The sequence below is a fragment of the Struthio camelus genome, chromosome 9 (assembly GCF_040807025.1).
Source record: "Struthio camelus isolate bStrCam1 chromosome 9, bStrCam1.hap1, whole genome shotgun sequence".
Classification (NCBI taxonomy): domain Eukaryota; kingdom Metazoa; phylum Chordata; class Aves; order Struthioniformes; family Struthionidae; genus Struthio; species Struthio camelus.
In genome coordinates, this window is record NC_090950.1 from 22,215,937 (window position 1) to 22,237,061 (window position 21,125).

At 45.5% G+C, this 21,125-nt stretch overlaps 1 protein-coding gene across 4 annotated transcripts; it reads right to left on the bottom strand.

Annotated features, from left to right (window-relative positions):
* Positions 1 to 1,516: 1,516 nt before the first annotated feature.
* Positions 1,517 to 21,054, bottom strand: EIF4E2 (eukaryotic translation initiation factor 4E family member 2). 4 transcript variants are annotated; one of them, XM_068954086.1, is made up of 8 exons: positions 20,873 to 21,033; positions 19,978 to 20,092; positions 18,555 to 18,689; positions 15,853 to 15,957; positions 12,723 to 12,875; positions 12,498 to 12,634; positions 4,554 to 4,632; positions 1,517 to 1,996 (listed from the first exon to the last, which is right to left on the bottom strand). In XM_068954086.1, the coding sequence occupies exons 1-7, from the start codon at positions 20,890 to 20,892 to the stop codon at positions 4,587 to 4,589; spliced, it is 711 nt and encodes a 236-aa protein (XP_068810187.1). In that variant the 5' UTR covers positions 20,893 to 21,033; the 3' UTR covers positions 1,517 to 1,996; positions 4,554 to 4,586. The 4 variants fall into 4 exon arrangements, with proteins under 4 accessions (XP_068810187.1, XP_068810188.1, XP_068810190.1 ...); XM_068954087.1 differs by lacking the exon at positions 4,554 to 4,632 and having other exon boundaries at positions 20,873 to 21,054; XM_068954089.1 differs by lacking the exon at positions 15,853 to 15,957 and having other exon boundaries at positions 20,873 to 21,024.
* Between the last annotated feature and the right edge of the window lie 71 nt (positions 21,055 to 21,125).

The window sequence follows — 21,125 nt, forward strand, 5'->3', positions numbered from 1 at the left end:
CTATTTTTGCTTAGATTGCCAAAATGTAATTACAGCTAAATCCCCCTAACAAATATCAGAGAACAGCAGGGGAGAGCTGTATTTAAAAGGAATTTTAAGTAGCAGCCATAGTAGTACCTGATCGCAGCAGGAAAAACAAACTGTGCCTGTAATAGAGCATTTGTTTGAAAGCCGGTGGCAAACAAGCGGCAAGGAGAGGAATGGGACTGTGAGGTCTCACGAAATATGAAGAGGGACACTGTGCCCTGCCACCCTGTCCAACTGCCCACCAGCAGGCACGAACTGCCTGACCATGGGGAGCAGTTAGTAATCACTCACTGTGCTGAACATTTCTAGAGACGTCCTAGGACTGACATCCTCAATGGAGTAAGGGAAAACAAGCCATTCAGAGGGCTGTGAATATTTTAGACTGTCCTGGCTGCTTTCAGTCTAGAGTCCAATAACACAGGGAATTTGCAGTCGGAGTCATGAGGCTGAAAGTCCCCTGGTCCCCAAGGCTGCTAATTGTCCCAGACACAGGCTGCCAGCTCTGCAGTCACTACCAAATTGGTCCAAGAAGCCTCTTTGCCCAGGGGACTGTGCAGAACGCATAAGGCAGGAGTTGTGCCCCAGCTCTGGCTGCAGGTGTCCCCCCCCACCCCACTGGTTTAATAGCACCAGTGCAAAGGTGCTATTAAAAGTGACAAGCAATTGTACAGTTCCCCAAGGAAGGGGGGAAAAGGCTAGAGCTGTTAATGAGTACAATTAGCATTGTAGTTGAACACAATCAGAGGAAATAATTAGCTCCTATTGTTCCTGTGACATCTCAGTTGCAGACATGCTGGCTTTCCAGGTAACAACCCATCAACCTGGCCTTGCCCAGGAGGACAAGAGACAGGGGGACACTTGCTTCCCTTGTCCTCCTCATCATAGCTTTCAAGCAGCTGTAAGTGACAAAGCCTAGGCCATCATCCTCTTCTGCTGCAGCCACTGGGGCAGCCAGCTTCCCAGATGGTTGAGGACTTGCAAAGCTCAGGACAGTACACCACAGCTCGGCCACCCACACAAACACTCACGGCCCTGCATTCAGCCTTTCTGTGGACCCAACACCAGGTAGAGCTATCGATTCTCCACCGAGAAAATCGAAGTCAGGGCAATTAATTGACACCAAACACCTTCTTGTCCTAGTTTAAAAGCGGCTTGCACCCCTATCCCCAGCAAGGAGGGCTGGGTGCACAGCCCTATTAACCACAGAGCATAAGAAAGGGGCAGGAACAAAGGAAGTATCTCCTTTTTAAGCAAGGTGTTGTATCCATCACTCTTGTGCCCACATAATTCCACAAACACCGTGGAGCATGGGCAATATGGGCACTTGGTGTGCTTTGCTGCTTCAGAGAGGGGCCATGCAGGTGGCAGCTCAGGGGAAGATGCCTCATGCAACTAGCAGAAGCAGACCTGAAGTCTTACCACAGACTAGAAAAACACCATCTCTCTAATTTTTAGACAAAGCAAAAAAAAAGAGAGACCGAAAGAAACAAAGAGACCCAATAATTTATTGGCAGAGCTGAAAGGGGCGCATTTGCAAACCATGGGGCTGACTCTCAACTGGGAAGCTCCTCCCAGCTGCAGAGAGATTTTTAATACTGGTATCCCTCAGCAAAAGGCTCTGACGTCAAGGCAGAATCCCAGAGATCCTGCATGCCGTGTAGAGAAAGAGAGGAAAGTGCTGCAAGACGTGGCCTCAAGGGCACGCTGCTAATTGAAAGATTGGCCTCCCGCCCCACTGCTAAAAAAAAGTTTGTGTATGACAAGATCAGCCTCTATTATCACCGCTGCTGGAGGGCGTCGGATGGATCCTTCCTCCAAGGAGGAGTGTGAGAGAGTGGCCCATGAGTCCCTTCAGAGGTCGGAGGGCACTGGTGGAGACCTCTCAGTGCTTTCAACACGGAGAGAGGAGCTTAGTGCCAACTCTTGTTCTCACAATGTGATTTTTGTATTTCGAAAGCTTGAATTATCTCTGGAAAACAGAGGGAAGAAAAGGGTTAAAGATGTGCTTTCCTTCAGATCACAGTGCCCCCACTCCACCCAGCAGGGCTAACAAGTGTTGCTATCCTCGTGCTGTCACCCCAATCAATGCTAGTTAAACCTCCTGAGTAGATCTACTGTCTATCCGGAGACTTTCCACTTAAGCCAAACTGCTCTTCCAGAACACTGGGAACATAAGGAGATTCTGGTTCATCCCTCAGGAAGCAAAAAGCTGATATTCCCTGTGAGCAAAGGATATGATAGGCACTGATAAACCTCCCCGAGGTATCTTAAACAACTCGCAAGGCCTCTTCCTTCCCAAACAGTTGTCCTCAGGGACTCTGTCTGGAGCACAAATGTAATGACAGTGCATCCTCTCCTACCTCTTGTCCCTCTTATCTAGGCTCCTTTTGTCATGCTTTTAACAAGTTTAGGCATCTGGTTTCTCCTACCTTAAAAGAACATTTAATCCGAGAAGGACATTTTCCCCAAGTTTAAATAGATTTTCCAGCAGCTTTTACTCACATAAGTACTGCCATGCGAGTCACAAGGGTTACTGACACAGAAAGGACTGCTGGTCCACAACCTTCATTTCTATAGTCTTGCAACATACAGCAGTGATTGAAGATGGGGCAGGACCCAACACAGAAACCTGTGTTGATGCTTACCGCTAACCTGTGAGCGGCAGCAATAGGCAAGGCACATTTACACGTTAATAGCTTTTTTTTTTTTTTTTTCCTCCTTTTTAACCCCAAAGGGAATTAAGTGAGATCACAATTATTTTGAGAGGATGGCTTTAGCAGCTGTCTGACTATGCATCCCTTCCCCTAACAGGGACAGGGCAGTTAACCAACCACCCAAGGATGCCCAGCACACATTAAACCAAATTGGCAGAGCTTTGCTGGAGAGCAAAGGCAGCTCGAAGCTTCGGAAACAAAATGGATTGTAGAACTGTAAAATCCTGCTTAAACCCTTGACCCTGCCACTAAGAGCCATGTGGTAGTTGCAACATCACAGCACAGTGCATGCTTGAACATCTCCAGGAGGCAGGCTGGAGAGCTGGAGGAGCAGAAAGAAGTCAAAAAACACTTTAGGGAGTTAAATAAGTTACTTTGCTATTATTTGACAGCAAAACCCATGCTGGAGGTCACCTGCAGAAGACTGGGGATCACCTTTGTAATTGTGAGCAAGGTAGGCTGTACTGCAATTTGGGAACATGATTCAGGATTCATTAACTGGATTGCAGTTAATCTCCAACAGTGGTTCGGTTTCTCATCCCCTGCTGTACTTTCACCTGTGCTATCTACATTAGAATAGAAGGACAGCATACTCTGGTTACCTCTTTCTTGGACTGATTTCTGCATTTCCCCTTCTTTTGCCTTTATCAGGGTGCTCCAGCCTCCTCTGCTCATCACTACTCTCCCTGGTTAGCATAGGTAACCCAACAGAGTTGAAAGCTAAATGACCTCTATCACTGTTTACCAATAAACTCGGCACATTTACTGCCTTCTAAGACTGGTATTTCGTGAAATGAGTTAGCTTTCCTCTTCTTGAAGGTCACTTGAATGTCACTGAACAATAAAAACACTACTAGGTGCTTGTGTAACATTTTGTAACCATTAATCCTCACAAAAAAGCCAATCCTGTGAGGAAAGACAGACATTATTTTCACCCATGACTTCAGAGCAAGTTAATAGGAGCATTGCTTTCCCAAAGCTGTGGAGGCAGGTTTTGGGAGCACTTCATTCCCAGCGGCCCCTTAGAGCTCAGCTGTGTTTGGGCAGCTACAAACCACCCACGGGGTGGGAACCGGCAATGTAACCCTCCCTTTGAGCAGGTTCCTGTGCTCTGGGACTCAGCAACGGAGCACTCCCACTCAGCTATGACCAAAACACAACTCTCATCACTAAGCCTTGTGCTAGCCCTTTTTAAGGGACCTGCCATCAGGTAAGTGGGTAAGAGGTGAAAAAACAATGTAGGCTGCGAGGCTTACAACAGCACTGAGTTCACCTCAGCTATTTTCTCTGTATATGGTTGGTTGCCGTTAACAGAAGTAACGGGTGGTTTCATCTCGTTAGCCACAGCACTATTATATTTAAATACAGTAGCTACAGTGTGCCCTTCCTGAACATGCTTTTATTTTTATTCTGCCCCAGCCCACTGTCAAGAGCAAAGGCACATATGCCAAGCTCTAGGCGCCTCTCTGTGTCATCACATGGATGTGCTTAACAATCATTTACTGCTCCATATCTGCTAACAGTCAACCCTAGGCAACAGACCCAAGCTGAAGACATACCTCTCAGCCTCCTGGGACCAGGTCTGGGACATAACTGCCTTTCAGAGATGGAGGATACATTAACAAAAAAATGCTGAGTGAATGGACACCACTAGGAGTGTCGGTGTCTTTGGTCCAAAGAATCATTTTGACCTTTGGGAAAGAGCCAGCACCGGGCCCGCAAGGCAAGAGGAGACGCACCAGCCCACAGGAAGAGGGTGAGAAGCTGAGAGGTATGCCATGCAGTCACATAGGAAGAAAGATGAGGCCCTACCCTGGGTGTGACAGAGGGAAGGGGAGCGTTCGATCAGCGGCCACTGCTGTTCACCAGGCCATGAAACTCCTCCCAGGCCCTGGCAAGCCAGAGGGAAAAAAAATAAAAAACAAAAAAAAAAACAGCACTTCAGATCAAATGCTTCTTAACTTTTAACGAGAGCAGAAACATTCAATGGCGTTTGAAAGGCACTTGTCTTCAGAGAGCAAGGCAATATTCTCTGATAGCCCTAGTGGATAGAAGCATCCTTAAAACCCAGCCAAACATCTGACAGCACAAGGCAGCTTTAAAGTTCTGCACAGACACGAAGCGTTCCCACTGGCTGCTGGTGATATAGCTACATTAATACCCAGAGACAGGTATGACCTTCCCAGGCACAAATGGAATATCTATTTCCTATTGCTAATAAAATAGACGATGTTACATATTTCTGGAAGATTATCACATTCCTTGGCTGGTTAAACTCAGCCAGTTACTTGCCTCATGTTTTACCACATACCTGCATACGTAGTAATCCCCCCAAAAGGCACTTTTTTTTTTTTTTTTCCCATGCCTCACAGCTTAGTTATTAGGCCATTCTTCGATCAGGCAGCCAAATCCAATTGTTACTAGAAAGTCTCATTTCCTCTTGTAAACCTGCACTGTTAATGACAACCACAATAAAAACACTACAGCTATTTGAAATGAAAATGTTTGTAGATAAGTTAGAGGGACAGGCCTAACGTTGCATTCCCTGGTGGAGAATCTGTTACTTATGGACGAAGCTAGCAGACTGAAAAATTGCTGTCTGTTTTACGAAGGCAGCATACTGAAAGCCCTCTCAGGGAAAAGATGCTGAGGTTAATGCGAGCACGACTATTATCTTCTGGGATCAGTGACATGAAAAAAACCTCAGTTCTCTGCGCCCAGCAAAACAGTGCAGGTGCTTACAGCATACACCAAACCATTTACAGAACCCAAAAAGCCCCGCAGAGCTGGACAGAGCTTAAAGGGAACCCAGGCCAGTCATAAACCCAGTCTGCTCCACAGATTTAGTTGCTGGTACTTGCCAGCCACCTCAAATCTTGTTTTCTGAACTGCCTCATCAGGCCCCTGCAACATGGCAGGAGAGTCCAGAAATGGACATGCTGCATTAGTCATCACCTGTGCCTGAAACGAACCCACAGGCTGGCTCCTATCTATACCTCACAGAGTCAAGCACCCATTCAGCACTTGCAAAAGCAGTTTGGTTATCATACACTCTTTCCTAGCAAAGTTACAGCCCAAATAAACAGAGAGTATACAAGCAGAGCGGGTGTCACGTGTGCTCTACACGACGGTACCCCAAGTACATTCTTGCAGGGAACTCAACAAAGAGGGCACAGGCAAGAAGCTTGTCATCATGGTGCCCAACATGGATTTTGTGACACTGCCTTCCTAGAATGCAGGACAGCAAATCCCTCTTTTGAAAGAGTCCATCTTAGCTGCTGAACACCAGGTGGAAAACTGCCCATACCTCCAGCATAGCTAAAGTCTCTTTACTGTCATAGCTTCCCTCCAACCATCCATGCTTTCTATTTCCACATTTCCACCCTTAACCAGTTTCACCCTTAACTGCAGCTTTTCTTTCCTCTCACAGTCCTCCCCAAACTTTTGTCTGCAGAAGGGACACAAGGGCAGATTAATCGTCAACATAATTATCATTTACTAACTCTTTCAAACCAAGCAGTTCCCAGTTCCAACATCCCAATAACATCATGCACACAGTCCTTCAGATGCCGAGTCCTTCTCACGGACATACAGCAAAAGCTCTTTCAGCCAAGAGTCTTTAAGTTAAGACCCTCATACATATTATAGTACTAATTACTCCAACTATCTGCTGACTCGACTGAAAAAATCCACCAGGATGCGTCTGCCCTAATGTACCTAAGCTGTGCTAGCAGAGCAAACTGCACTCCACTTTGCACTGAACGAGGAGGCTGCCAGTTAATTTCAGCTGGCAGAATCTTTATGACCTGTGATGTGCCAAAGGCACAGTGCCAGAGAGTCTAAGAGGTTATTTTTATGTATAGACATTTTTAGTACCTTATTGCTATACTGTCTGTGTGGCGATCAGATACTCAGTGAATTGATCCCCAACACTTAGGTTATTCCCATTGAACAGATGGGAAATGGAAACATTAGCAGGCTAAATAAAGCCAGCCAGAGCTTTTCTTCCGCTCTCACTCCTGACCCACAACTGTTGAAACTTCCCGCTCCCTCCCCCACTGCCCAGGTTCAGGACCCAGGAAGGGCACCCTTTCTCCCATCAGGTAAATTGGAGAACAAAAAAGAGGAAGAACAGCCACCGCAGCTTCAAGGGACTTTCCAAAGCCAAGACTGTGCAAGCAGCACTAGCTGTTTTCTCCACGCAGCCCTCAATCTCTAAACCCTAGCAGTTCACCTTCAGTACTTTTTTGTGCAGCCCTGCTTCCCTACCATCTCCTTCCCCAGTTAAAAAAAAGGAGATAAAAAGCTATTGTAGTGCACGCTACTGTCACAACACTCACCAAGGCCTGCCTCTTCCACCACCACGTGCGCAACCTCTCAGTGCACCGATCACCCGCTACACTCTGCGGCTATGGTGTCCAATGCAACATAGCCTCTTCCTAGGTGCTCCCCACGCTCTCTCAGAGTAATTGCGCTTAAAGCATTTGTCCAAAGCCAGTCAAGAACTTGTGACAGGCCTAAAACCAGACAGCTTTAAAAGACCTGGGATATTTTTCTCTCAGCTTAAAATAATTCCTTCAAATATCAGGCAGCATCTTTAGCAAAGGCAAATAGGGAAGCCACTTTGACCTTGACATGAACTCATCTGAGCTGACCTCCTTGAAAAGAAACATGAAATAAACAGGTTATAGTCACTTCTTTGGTAAGAGACAAGCCACCAAGATAAAGGCGCCTCACAAAGTCATAGACACTTTGAATAAAGCATTCTGTGATGAATGAATCAATGAATCCATCATTTCAAAACCCAGGTTTAAGGAAGTGTTCTTAGACCTGTACCAACCACTGGAAATGTTACTGAAATTGGAGAATGGAGCGATAAACGAATTAAAGGAGTATCACAGAGACTCAGAAGAGAACAGCTATCAGATCTGGAACCTCACTGCTCTCCTCCAGCTTTTATTTTTCCTCTCAGACTTGATGGAATGAGCGTGAAGCAACACAGCTCTCTAGAGGTGGCAAGACCCAAGTGCCTGTGATTCTACTGACAGGCATCAGATAGCGTGTACAGGTCCCATTTGCAAGCCATCTTGCTTTAGAAAAGGTTAACCCTGCCTGCAGCACTTAAGGTACAGTCAAAGATAAAGATGACACAAACGCAACTGCAGGGGGAACTGAGGAATATCACTTTCTAAAGCTATTGGAAATAGCAAGCAAACGGAAACCGGTGCTACAGGAACACAAGAGCTTGCAGAATCAGTTGAACTCTGATGTAACGACAAAGGAGACCTCTCACAAGCACACAACCACCAGCTTACTGTCTCACAGACACTCATCTTCGTGACAAACACCTACCACTTCCGTGGGGATTTTTCATCTGTTTCACTTGAAATTCAAGATCCCATTGCCCACTTTTTTCCAAAGAACCTTCCCCCTTCACTTTTCTTACTGTGCATGCCCCTATTCCCTCCAGAGGATATCTGCTTGTTTCCTAGCTAAAACATAGTCTGAGGTCATTTTCTCCAGCTGCCTGCAGTGAAATGAACCCAGTGCCAGCCCTATTAAGATCAACCATTCTTCTCATTTACTAGAGCCCTCCCATTAGTTATCAGTGGTGACTCTGAAAGGAAGGGAGAGTTTTATACCCTGCTCAGCTCTCACTGCAGCAGGCACTTACAAATAACTGAAGCTTTGTTTTCAGAAAAAGCAGCCTTGCTTTAAAGCCGACAGGACGATCCATAAAGTCACACAGCAACCAAAATATTTCCAGATCAGCTAGCTCACTGGAAGCCAGCTCTGTTGCCACACAATGAATGTCTGGTCTCTGTGAGCCAACGAAGCAACGTTGTTGAATTTGCCTGGGCTTCCTGGATGGTACTGCAGGTGGGAGCTCTCAGTACGGGAGATGGTCACTGACCACACAGTTATGAGAGCAGAAAAGAAAGGCTGATAACCCCAGGCAGGGCAAATGGTTATGCAGGACAGCCATGCTCCAAAAAAAATAAAAAAAAAAAAAGCTCAAATCCCAAAGCTCCAAAAAAAAATAAATTTAAAAAAAAAAAAAAATCAAACTTTACAGCAATTGCTCCCCTCAACCCCTCTCCCAATTGCATTTCACCCACTACAGATACCTGAATATTTTCAGTGGCTTCAGTGAGACATGACTGGGCTGGGGCCAGGGACACTCTGATTTCAAAAAAGCACAGTATACCTCCTACAACAGCAAAAGTAAGAGGCTGTGGAGGTGTGTGTGTGTGTGCGCGCGCGCGTGTGGTTTTTTTTCTTTTAAAAAAAAAAAAAAAAAAAAAGAAACACCACCAAACCCCAAACCACAGGACTGCCACTGTCTAACCCACTAGCACTACTGGACTATGTCACCTCCAAGGCTAACAACACAGATGCAAAACATATGAAGTGTTTCACTACATCCCTGAGAAACAGAAGCATTATTACAAGTTCCCTAAATTTCCAGTTTCAGAGCTGAGGAGGTTTATGAACAACAGTCTAAAGGATGACCTCTGAGGGAACAAAGAGAAGAGATTTCTCTCCAGGTACTGAAACAGAGTAGCCCACAAAACGTCACCCATGTTCTTCTCAGGTGCCCAGCACTGTAACACCTAAGGTACTATAAATCCCCCGGAATTAAGCATAGTCCAAGAGATTGCTCTAGCTCTTCTAGCAAGCTTAGAAATTAATACAGACTAGGCTGACCCTTCCACTCTCTGGCATTTGGGCAGCTTGTCAATATCACAAGCATGAGAACGGATGAACACAACAAAATTGCAGTGAAAGATCTGCTTATCTAGCTAAATGCGCAAGCCCCACCACCAAGAGCAGGAAGGACAGAATGCAGAATAGCTTCTTGGCATAGCTGTGAAGCAACAGATACTTTTCAAACGCAGCTTGGCAGCACCACCACTTTCTGAAACAAAGGGGTCTGCAGCCTCATTGACAGCTCATGAAAAATGGTGTCTAAAAATGAGGTAATATGAAATGCAACATCACAAAAGGAACATATAAAACCTGCACGACAGCGCTCAGGTTCCACAGTGAGGGGCACACTAGTAATTTCTACAGAAACGTTCATTTTCAGTGTGTCAAAAGCTAATCCAGGTCAATTCACTACCCAAAGTCAAGGTTTTGAGAAACGCCTGTTCTTTTCTTGCTAAGCATGCTCCCTTCCCTGAAGCACAATCAATGCCAATCAAACCCTGCACATGAGCAGAGCTCTAGTGGAGAGATGCAGCCCATACAAATGAAAAATGCCACAGGCCCTCTGGAAAGGTAGCACTGACAAAGCCTACAGCACAGCTCTTCCATTAGAGCCTTTCATAAAACACAGCCAGAGTGTGAATAGAAAGTGCTGGCTAGAAAGCCCTCCCGAGTCATAAATCACATGGTACATGTGCAGCATAAGTGGAGTTTATTCATGACGGACAGTATTTCAACAGGGCTTGATAGATGGCTGAGGAAAAGGAGCCAGACTTTATGGAAGATGAAACTAGTTGCACAAGAGATTCTTCATTAGTGAGAAAACCTTATTGATACAAAGCATAGCCAAGCAGAGTCAGACTGAAAGCTGGGGCTATCCTGCTCTCTTCTGTCAACACAGCAGGCACTGTCACCTCTCTGCAGCCACCACTGCTTGCTGCCTGCGATTCCTCCATACTAGCACTGGTACCAGTAGAGAAAGGCACAATACGTTGTTCCATGCATCACTACACAGAGATTCCACCGACAAGCAGTTCTGCTCTGAATTTACACCAGCGCCATTAGAAGGAGATGTTGGACAGCACTGAAATCAGACTGGTGCTGCTCAAGCAAGGCAACGGCGTGGGGGGGAGAGGGGATGAGTTGCCATGATTCTCGAAACGACTTAAGGTTAATTGCTTAGATCCACTTCACTAGGAAGCCATTAAAGCAACTTCTGACTATCACTCCAACTCAGAGAAGAACAAGTGGGAGACAAGCCAACCTGCCCCTATTTAAGAATTGTTCCCAGCTGTAATCTGAGCTACTGAACTTGATTCCTCAAACACCTGTTAATCTTGAACAAGCTCATCTCGTGCTATATGTCAGCGGAACAAAATGAAGCTCTTATGCTCTGCTGGAGAGGGCCACAAGCATGGCATATTACACTATTGCAGGGAAATAAGACCAGGAGACCAGATGCACCACCACACAAAATTCACATAGCCGTAGCAAAACCAGCTACGAACACTGCAGTAGCAGCATTCTTTGTCCTAGGAAGTCTGAAGGGGCTAATGTACATGGGAAAGACCACATCATTTCCACAGTAACCTTGCTACGCAAACCAACACCACAGCTGGAACACTGGCTTAGGACACAACTTTCCGTACAGAGACTGGGAGAAGAGAAACATCTCCTTCCTCACACGAAGCCTCGCCATCGCAGCCTGCAGTCTGCTACTGCTGAACAGAAGTACAACAGGCAGGTGCGCGTCTGCATGAGCACTTGGCAGCCTCACAACATGGACAGAGTGAAGAGTGCCCTCTCCTGGCAGCAAACGCATGAGAAAAGCTACTACAAAATCATGAATAAGAGATTCCAACAGTAGAAGTTAAGTGGGAACTTGTAGAAACTGAAGCTGCCTGGGAAAGATTTGGTTTAATAACAATAATTTCCCCTTCCCTTCTCTTTCCTATGCACACAGGAGGGGGAGGCCATATGGAGCATGAGAATGCCTAAAGGCACTTCAACAAGCCCTTCGTATTACTGCTAGAGTGACCCACACTCAAAACGGGCAGCAACTAGAAGATACTTGTCTGCTAAAAACAGGATTGAGCTCACCAAACCGTTTGAGAGCACACTGAAGAGAGGGTGACCATGGGGAAAGGACAAGGCAGTGTAAAGAAAGGAAATCACGTAAGGTACTTGCACCCTAATTACAGGCTGCATTGGAAAGCTCACTGGTCTACCAATGCCTTATTAATTTGTTACACTTCCTTTTTCAGTGTACACCTCTCCCAAGTGCTCATTTAATCAACATGACCTAATCAGTGTATTGGTTTATAATGCACTTAAGCCAAAAAAAAAAAAAAAAAAAAAAAAAAGAGTATTTATTCACTTATAACTAATACCTATATATGCAATTCCTTGTCACTTTGTGGGAAATAAAAGTCACCCTGAATAGCTTGGTATGGTAAGCTATAATGGGTTTATTTAAAAATACAGCTGTCCTCTCTGTGTACCATGATCTTCTAGTGTTGTTAAAGAGCCTCTGTCACCAGGGCCTGAAAGACTTAATATACGGCGTTTATTATGATTAGAAATCATTTGTACAGCACTGTAAATTCACACAGCACTTTCCCAAGAACATTTATAAGTCTAATAGCACTATAAATCCCCGTTAGCTTCCGCACTTTATTCCCCAGAATCTCTATTCATTCAAACGATCTCGTCCCCCCACTGCAATCTCGTCTTTGAATACATCAAGCTACAGTTCCACACTGGGCTGCCCAGTGACAGACTAGGTGGATTGCTAACAAAGCCCACAACTATATACTTCAAGAACAAGGTTTTACTATTATAACCAAACGTCCCTAACAACAGCATGATAATGACACAGATATTTGGCTTTCAAAGCACACTAGCAACGATTGCTGCTTTCGTGTTCCTGTTCGCAGTGAAAAGCCCCAGCACACATCAGCGCTTCTCTTAATTCTTGCGATTTGCATTAAATCGCTCAAGCACACATGCAACCAGCAGCGGGCCCTCCCCCTGTCACGCCACACGTACTTGATGCTGTCGGTGTGCGTTTTATATTCCATGATGGTGTTGGGAGGTAGGTTGAGCACTCTTCGTAACGTGTCACGTATCCGGGCTGTCGTGGCCTGGTCGCTGGCTGTCTTGTTCCATATTGAGATAATATCCTCCTACAGAATAGTATGCAAGAGGTAAGCAGATGGCATTTCTTGTAGCCCTGCCAAATGGAAGCACATGCCAGTCCTCATAACAGCTTACCTGGAATCGGACAGAGACGACTGCCCCACAGATTTCTTCCCCCACCATAAACTGTTCTCCCAACATTGCCAGAATGAGATTCTCCCAGCATCGTGACGCTAAGCCCTTCCGCAGACGGATAATCCATTTACCACCATTTTTGTTGGCATCATCCTAGGAAGAGGGGCAAGAAATCGATTTGTTTTCTTCTAGCTATTTTTCTGCTTTCCACAAGACAGCAGAGCCACAGATGGGAGCAGATATTGATTGGGTGGGGCACTAGGGACAGAATGAAGGTATTTTCAAGCTAAAGCATTATTACTGCTGCCCAACACAAGCAGAGAGGGAGGTGTACCATTTATTTTGAATACAAAGTATTTGAACCAATGACGTAAAGCTTTCCAGAGAAAGCTTTACACACTGACAACTCAAGCTCTAGTGTTTTGACTCCACTAGCAAAGACTCTACACCAGGCCTACCGTCTGCACACAAAACCAGAAGGCAAGAACCCTAAGCTTAAACCAGAGACTGACTCTCCCTCTGTCTAAAGTGAAGTCACTTCCCTGTATGTGTAATTCTACTTGTAAAACACGAATATCCCTCATTACGGAACATGGAAAGTAGGGAAACACTTTGCAAAGTGCTATTGAAAAGCAAATTGCAGAAACACTTTCCTTCCACGTTTCCGGCAACGTCCATTCAAATTCAAGTTCTTTTGCTCACAAGTAGTGTAAACACAGAATCAGTTCTTTCTGTCACACACAGAGCTGAAGATTTGGTCCAGATTGCGGTGGCCCAAGGAAACCCCCAGAATGAGGGGGAAGGACAAAGGGACAAATGTAGGCTAAGCATTAAATCTGTCATCTCGATATTTCACACGTTGCACCTGAAAAAAACCTGAAACTACAGACCACCCTGCATCAAAGCACACACGTCCACGTCAAACAGCAGTTCCTATCTGCAGCATATAGTGGCATTCCCTTGTATGGATGGCATTGTAACTGGGAAGTCTTATGAGGCAAGATGGGCATGAATTCCATCTAAATCAAAAGGGAGAGCGGTAGGAACAAGTCAAAGAGAAGACAGTTAGGAAGGGAAGATGACAACAGGTCTAGAACAGAAATAGGAAAGAACACAGGAGAATTCAGAGAGGACTACACAACACAGAATGCCCCTAGCCAAATCATCAGCAATCCCCTCTCCCAATCTAGGACACACCGTAAACATGCTAGCTGAGACAGTCCAAGTATTTACATCTTAATGAAACAAAATTCACTTCATTTTAGCTTTAAAGTTTCTTTAGGGCTCAGATAAAATTAAACATTTGGGTGCTCTCAAAGAGAAATCCTAATGAAGCAAACCCAAACAGACATGGAAGTGCTGGCATAACAGCAGCAGTCACCAGTCCCCGGGTTTCCAAGTACGAGCCAAAACCCATTCTGAAAAGAGAAGGTGTCAGCTCTGGGCAAATCCTCGAAGCATGACAGCAGCCCCACGCAAGGTGAAGAATCCAAATCAACACAAGTTCTAGGAATGTGGCAGACTCTCAACAGATGCAAGTATTCTGATCAAGTATCCTTGTTTTCCAAGTTATGAACATTCCACTCTTCAGAATTTAGCCATCTAGACTTTGGCCTTTAAGCAGGGAGTTGGGATAAACTTCTCCAGAGACATTCCACACTGACTGATGGAGACAGAAAAGTCAGAAAAGAAAACGATACTGCTCAAAATACTTCAAAGGTGGTTTAAGCAGGCTCAAAGCTAGAAAAAGAACAGTACTTGGGAGGCAGATGCTGTATTGTGTGTTTTATGGTTATTGTTAGTATTCTTTCAGGTTAAACAAGCTTCGGTTCAGTCAAGCATTTGATTTCCCTTTACTAGAATAATAATGATCTGCAGCACAGTAAATCACACGGGAACATAATGCTTAGTGCTTCTGACTTTACCCAGAAAAGGCAGAGAAGGGTCCAGAAAAAGATCAGAGCCACATACAGAATTTATGTGTGGGAATGGCTCCTCATATATGCACCTACAAGGACGACAGTAAGTAGGATTAGCATGGAAGAGAAAGGAGCACAAACAAAGAAAGCCCTACAAAGCAAGGAGCAAAGAGAAGGCCAGCCTCCAGATCCCAGGTCCTCTTCTCCAAATACAAGAAGGGAAAGGGACCAGAGCTTAAAAAACAACAAAAAAAAACCCCAAAGCAAAAAAACCCACATCTTAACATGGCTACAGGATAATGCTTTATACAAATTCTGGTATCATTAACCTGTGGAACCTCTGGTTAACATACTATCAGAGCAGCTAGCTCACTAGGAGTCCAAAGAGGGTTAAACATTTTGTATAAATTGTATTTGCAGTAACTGGCTATAAAACACCTTGCTTAAAGTAATTGCCAACTAGGGTCACATATAAATTTCTCAGGACCATGCAGCATAATTAGGTACGTCAGAGCAACACATAAAATTCTCATATTGTGAATAGTATTGGTCATTGCTGGAAGCGGGCCAAGAACCAGAAAAATGATTCGTTAGGCAAAGATTTTTTTTTTCTTCTTCTTTTTAACAGTTTGGATATGAATGAATAGACACAAACCAAGTGCCTTGGAAATAGAAAGGGAATGAAGGACTAAGCTTTCTTTTCATCCCCAGCTCTACGTACAGTTGCAGGGCTTTTAACCCCATGCACCTCTTCCTTCCTTCATCTGAAGGAGGAGGACTGGTTTCTTATGTTTGTTGAATTCCCCTTACAGAGGCTCAGTCCTTTTAGAGGAAAGCACCACACTGCTGTCATTTGCTGAAGCTATAACAAGAGGCAGACATCAATATCTAGGAGGCATAGAGCTTAGCTGGGATCCTTCAGGCAATGCTGCCCAGAGATCCTCCAGAATCCACAAAGGCAGTTCTGCAGCTTTTGGGGGAGTGCTGCTAGCAGCCCTCTGCATCTGCCCTCTCCTCTGCCAGCAGTTCACAGAGCTGCCAGGTTAGATGGAACAGAGCTCTGAGGACAGTTTTAAGGACAATCCAAGAGAAAAGCTGCTTCCAGGGGAAGTCTGGCGTGCCATTTAATGACAAAAGTCCCTTCTCTGCAGAAAGTTACTTCCAGAATACTCTGGGAAAATATCAAGGCAGAAATGAGAGCTCCAACTCACCTCCCACATGGGTTTGATCCCCTCTTTGAAAAGATGGAAGTCACTATGGCCTGTCAGGTCCCCAGGACGCACCATGTGACTGTAAAACCGCCAGAACTGCTCCACCTGCAATGACACAAACCACGCAGTCAGGCTGCCCACACTGTTCAGAGCTAAGTCTCCTACAAAAACAGACTCCTCGTTCTATACCAGCTGAAGGAGGCCACCTTCCCCTCTTGTACTCTACTTCCTTGTCACAGGGGTGTTGAGCAGGACACCCAGAAAGCACTCATGGGATGAGTGCTTGGGATGGAAGCTGTTTCTGACTGGCAGATGACCATTTGAGATATTCAACAGATGCCTCCACAAGCTACTTGTTTTTTGTTAAAAGAAATCTATGCTGGGATAACCACTGCTCTGGAGAACAGTGTCTTGTAAATCCTACCTCCCAAAGTCAATTAGTGGACACATTAAGTGCATCAGCTACAACCAAGCCTCTTTATGCATACCAGATTACACTAGCCCTGCATTAACCACTGTTCTCTGCCATAGCAGGGAACGCAGAAACTGAGCCTCCAAATGAGACATTTTTTATATTTGAATTTTTGTACCCGGGTTTTAAGACAATAGACACATTCTGGTACTTTGTTGAAGATTTTAAGAGGCATAAGCTAAAGCTTTTATTTAAATGTCTCTTATTTCCTTTTACAATCTGTCACAGTACACTTTGACCACTTCAAAAACACCAGTTTTCATAACAACATCTCCACATTCACGTCAAACAGTCTAGTCTGAAGGCAACGGAACTACTTTTTTAAATATTAAAAATAAAATATTTATCCTTTGAGATTCTCTGAACGAGAAAGAATTTTAGAGAGGTTGGATCTTTAAAACAAAAAGGCACCAGGGGAAGATTCTAGTAATTTCCACATTTGAAGAGAACTATACTCAGTAAGACAATAGCTATTAAGCAGACCAGCAGGGAAGCCGCAGGGGTTAGAAATCATCCTGAGTACTTTATCAGAGAGACCCTGATGACTTGGTCACCACTTGGAATTCTGCTCCAGTCTCTGATCTCTACTGTCCAAGCAGGAATTTCCTTTTACAGCCAATATAATTATGAACCAAGACTGAGGTGGGGTCAGAAGCAATCTATTTTTCTCAGACGCATCCAAACGCAGTGTAGAAATTAAATTCTTACAGTGAGTGAATATGCCCTCTAGCGGTTAACGTTTAAAAGCTTTCAGGGCATTCTAATCAAAAGCAAAGACTACATCTGAACCCTGATTTAGCCTCAGAAACTTCTTTCTGAAACCTGTTTTCTCTCCACCTTTAACAGAATATTTGGAATCAAACACGTTAACAGATCTTCTGGCCAATGCCGCCCATCCTAACTGAGATCAAGCATTTCTAGCCCACCACAGCAACCACAAATTCTTTGCAGCAAAGAGCAGACAACAGAATGTGTGAAGTTTGTCCTCCAAGGACCTAAAAATCAATTTTAAGTCCATACTGATTTAAAGAACAGTCTGAAAAGTTATTGCCAGATCACCATACAGCAGCCACACTCAGTCCAAGCAATTTGGGCTTGCTGTCATGACAGCTGGGAGAATACATACATAAATTGTTCATTCACTGAATGAAAAAGCAATTGATAACATAGGAGAACAGGAGCAGGAGCTACCTGTGATTCAACATGCTTAGAGCTATTCTTCCCATTCTTACCCTGTGCAGATGCAATAACACAAGCTAGCTGCCCAGACAGGCATCTTTTTGCAGCCCCCATAAGGGATAAAGGGATATTTTTACAAATTCCAGCATTGCAGAAGAGAGATTTACTGATGGGAAGAATTAACATTTGCAGGAGACCCTAGACCATCTGGAGGAAAATGTAAGATTTAAAAAAAAAAAAAAAAAAAAAAAAAAAAGGCAATTCCTCTGCTGTCCTAACAATCAAGTTCCCGAAATAACCCAAGCAGGCACCAAGCAGCCAATGGACTTGAGAACAGCATTATATTTGGTGCCTCTGCAACTAAGGACATGTTTTTTCCTGTGTCTCTTGGGATCTTAATGACTATTTCAGATTATCGGTACTATGCAACAATCCAACATTGCCCTTCCAGGGTATGCTCAAGTTATTCTAGCAACAAACCATCAAAAAGAGTGGGAGGGGAAGGGACAGCTGTTTGCCTTCAAATAAACTTCACTGCAACACCAAACCACACCTCAATCACTTTCAGACAGCTAAAGGACACAAGACCATCAGCCACTTTTACGTATAGCAGACCAGACGCCTGTTCCAAATATACCGTTTGTGGTGGAGATACAGACAAAAAACAGGCTGTACAACTACACAGCATTCAAATTCCACACACAGAAAAAGCTGTTCCCTTCTTCTCTTTGCTTACCCGCCAAGTTCCGCTCCAGCTATCCAATTTAAGCTAAACAGGAGTTCTTTTCACTTGCTATTATTATTCCAGCTTCCACCATTACTGCAGGCACTGATGTCTATCTAGCACAGGGCAAAGGAGAACTGCTTTAGACATGTCACCTGCTGCAGGCAATTCAAAATCTCACCTGTAAAATCGTGGCACATCACTTTCTCTCCTCTGCCCAACACGAAGAGCAGAGCATGCACGTGCATATCCCTAACAAAGAGGAGTTAAGCCAGCCAAGACAACCACACCATGCCCAGGTGACAAGAACAACAGGAACATACTCACTGAGGCAAAGGTGCCAATCTGTTTGATGTTCTGTTCATAACTCTGCGAGCTTGTAGGCCTCCCAGGTGTTCGTCTGGAGTACCAAAAAGTGTAATTATACTGCAGGGGGTGCTCAGCTGGCCCTGGGACAACAGCCTGCAGAACAGAAAAGCTTGCTTATTCCTTATTCACTCCTCTAGAAGGGGAATGGGAAAAGTAACATCCAGGGCATCAGTGGTCTACATATTCCCGCCCCTACCGAGTGTAAAACAAACAACTCATCCTCATTTTCATAGAAAAATACCATCTCTGTTAACTATCTGGCATGGACCATTAGGTTAACAGCAGCTGACTCTATTTCAAAAGAATAATAGAAATTTGCAGTACAGGGATGGCTAAGGAAGTAACAAAACTTATGCTTGAGGGAGTGTCACGCAAAGTAACCCTCATCATAATTAAAGACAGTATTACTAAGTTTTTGTTTTAGTCCTTGACTGTGAGTTTCTCAAAGGAAACAGATAGACCAACTAAAGGGGCAGTAGAAGAGCTTAATTTTTTTAATTAAGGAAAAAGAAAAAGCCATTCTCATTCCCTGAGAAGAGCAAAGCCCATTTACACTGAATCATGATCCAAAAGCAATTATAACTCCCTGGTGACAGCAGCTCCCCCAAGCAACCAACACCCTAAGACTCTGGAAGGATTAGTCTGTCTCAAAACTTGTTATGTCAGCTTTGGCAGAACCCACTGCTAACAGTAGGTAGCGATCACTTTCCAGTCTCCATCCACTTGCAATAAAAAGGTTTCTAAAGAGCATAAAATGGGTAGATGAGAAGTCCTTACCCTAGAGTCGCAAGTGCCAGGAGAAAAAAAAAAAAAAAAACCCAAAACACCAAAAACCCATCACCTTGCATCACTTGATATTGTTACAAGAGCAAGTAGGGTTTAAATCCCTACTCTCCACTAGCCTACAGCAAGTTTATAAGGATTGTATTACTTCAGAGAGTACAGTCTTCCTAAGCACAAGATAAAAAACAGGATGGGTATTTGCCTTCCTAACTAGGCTACTTTACCCTCATACAGATCCCGTCTTAAGGATTATTTCAACAATGGCAAAAAAGCATAGCTTGGAAAGCCAACTGCAAGTCACTACTCAGTCAGTCAGTCAGTCAGTCATTCCCCCTTCCTCTCCCCACTTCCCCATTCAAAAGCCGGCCAGAGCATTAGCTGCGTTTGTGAAAGGAGCATTCACCCCTCAGATCATATACCCCGAATGCTATGTCAAGTTAAACAAATGCTAACACAGCCCCCCATCTTCATTACAGCAGTAACAGTATACAAAGTGACCATAGCACACTAAGACGTGTTCTTCTTATCCCCGCACTGAGAACACTCTAGCGTTCCACCATCACGCCCTAGTGACAGAACACAGGTGCCAGCCCCTTACCTTCCTCTTGGTACTACTCTGTGGTTTCTCTCGATCATTCTTTTCCTTCTCACTGTCTTTCTGTGTGTTGTTCTCCTCGTTCTGGTCATGATCTCCACTATCATCATCCTTCAAACTGGTTAATGAAATAAAGAATGAATGACAGTCCTGTACGTCACAATCGAGAAGCCTCATCAGCCCCTGCTTCTAAGCTCCTATGTCACACAAGAGCCACCCGCGCTTGGAAAGCTACACTTGACAACCTACACAGTGAAAACTACGGATGGGATTTGTCATGCCCAGAGCCCATCACAAGCACCTTAGGTACACACTTTTAAGCAGAAGCCTGCAACAAAATGCCTTTTTAGGACAAAGTCAAGCACTTCATAACGGACAGAGATCTGCTGCACAAAAACCTGACTGCTTGGGAGGCAAACAAGGCGACCACCCACCGCAGTTTTGCTGACTCTCAGCCACCCAGCTCTCCCCGCCCCTAAGCCTAGCGGAGACTGTCCCCCGGGCGGGCAGACACCACGCCGGCACCCTGCGCCCCACAGGTCTCGCCGCCCGCCCCCTTCCCTGCGAAGGGCCGGAAAAGAGGAGAGAGAAGTGGGGCCAGAAGGCGGACCCCCTCGTCGCGAGCAAGGCCCTATGCCGCCAGACCCACCCACCCCCCCCGAGCCCGCTCTCCTCAGGACCGGGCGGGAGCCCCGGGGCCGGGCCGGGCCGTCCTGAGGGGGCAGAACGGGGCTGTGCGAAGCCCGGTGACTCATCGCGTCCCGCCCCAACGGCGCCGGGGCAGCGCCGCCGCTGGGGGGGGGGGGAAGCCCCGGGGCGGGCTGGGGGGCAGGGGAGACCGCACAGCCCCCCGGGCCGGCGGTAGCGGCGGTCGGGGACGGCCCCGCCGCCGACTCACGCGTCGAATTTGTTGTTCATCGTCGCTCGCTGCCGCCACCTCCGTCCACCTCAGCGACTTCCGCTCTGCCGAGTCCTCCCTCCAAAACCTTCCTCCACTTCCGACGGCAGGGCGGCTCCGACACAGAGTCGCGCTTTCCCCCGGCGACATAAGCGCAGAGCACAACGGAAGGAACTAAGGGAGGGGCAAAAGGAAGGGGCTTCCCCCCCCCCCCCTTCCACCATCTTGAGTGCTGACTCTCTCGCGACTCGGG

Coding starts and splice junctions, on each gene's coding strand:
- EIF4E2 (XM_068954086.1), bottom strand. CDS start 20,892: ATGAACAACAAATTCGACGC. Junction 20,093..20,872: donor ATGAACAACAAATTCGACGC/GTGAGTCGGCGG, acceptor TTCATTAACCAG/TTTGAAGGATGATGATAGTG. Junction 4,633..12,497: donor ACGCACACCGACAGCATCAA/GTACGTGTGGCG, acceptor CTGGCTTGCCAG/GGCCTGGGAGGAGTTTCATG.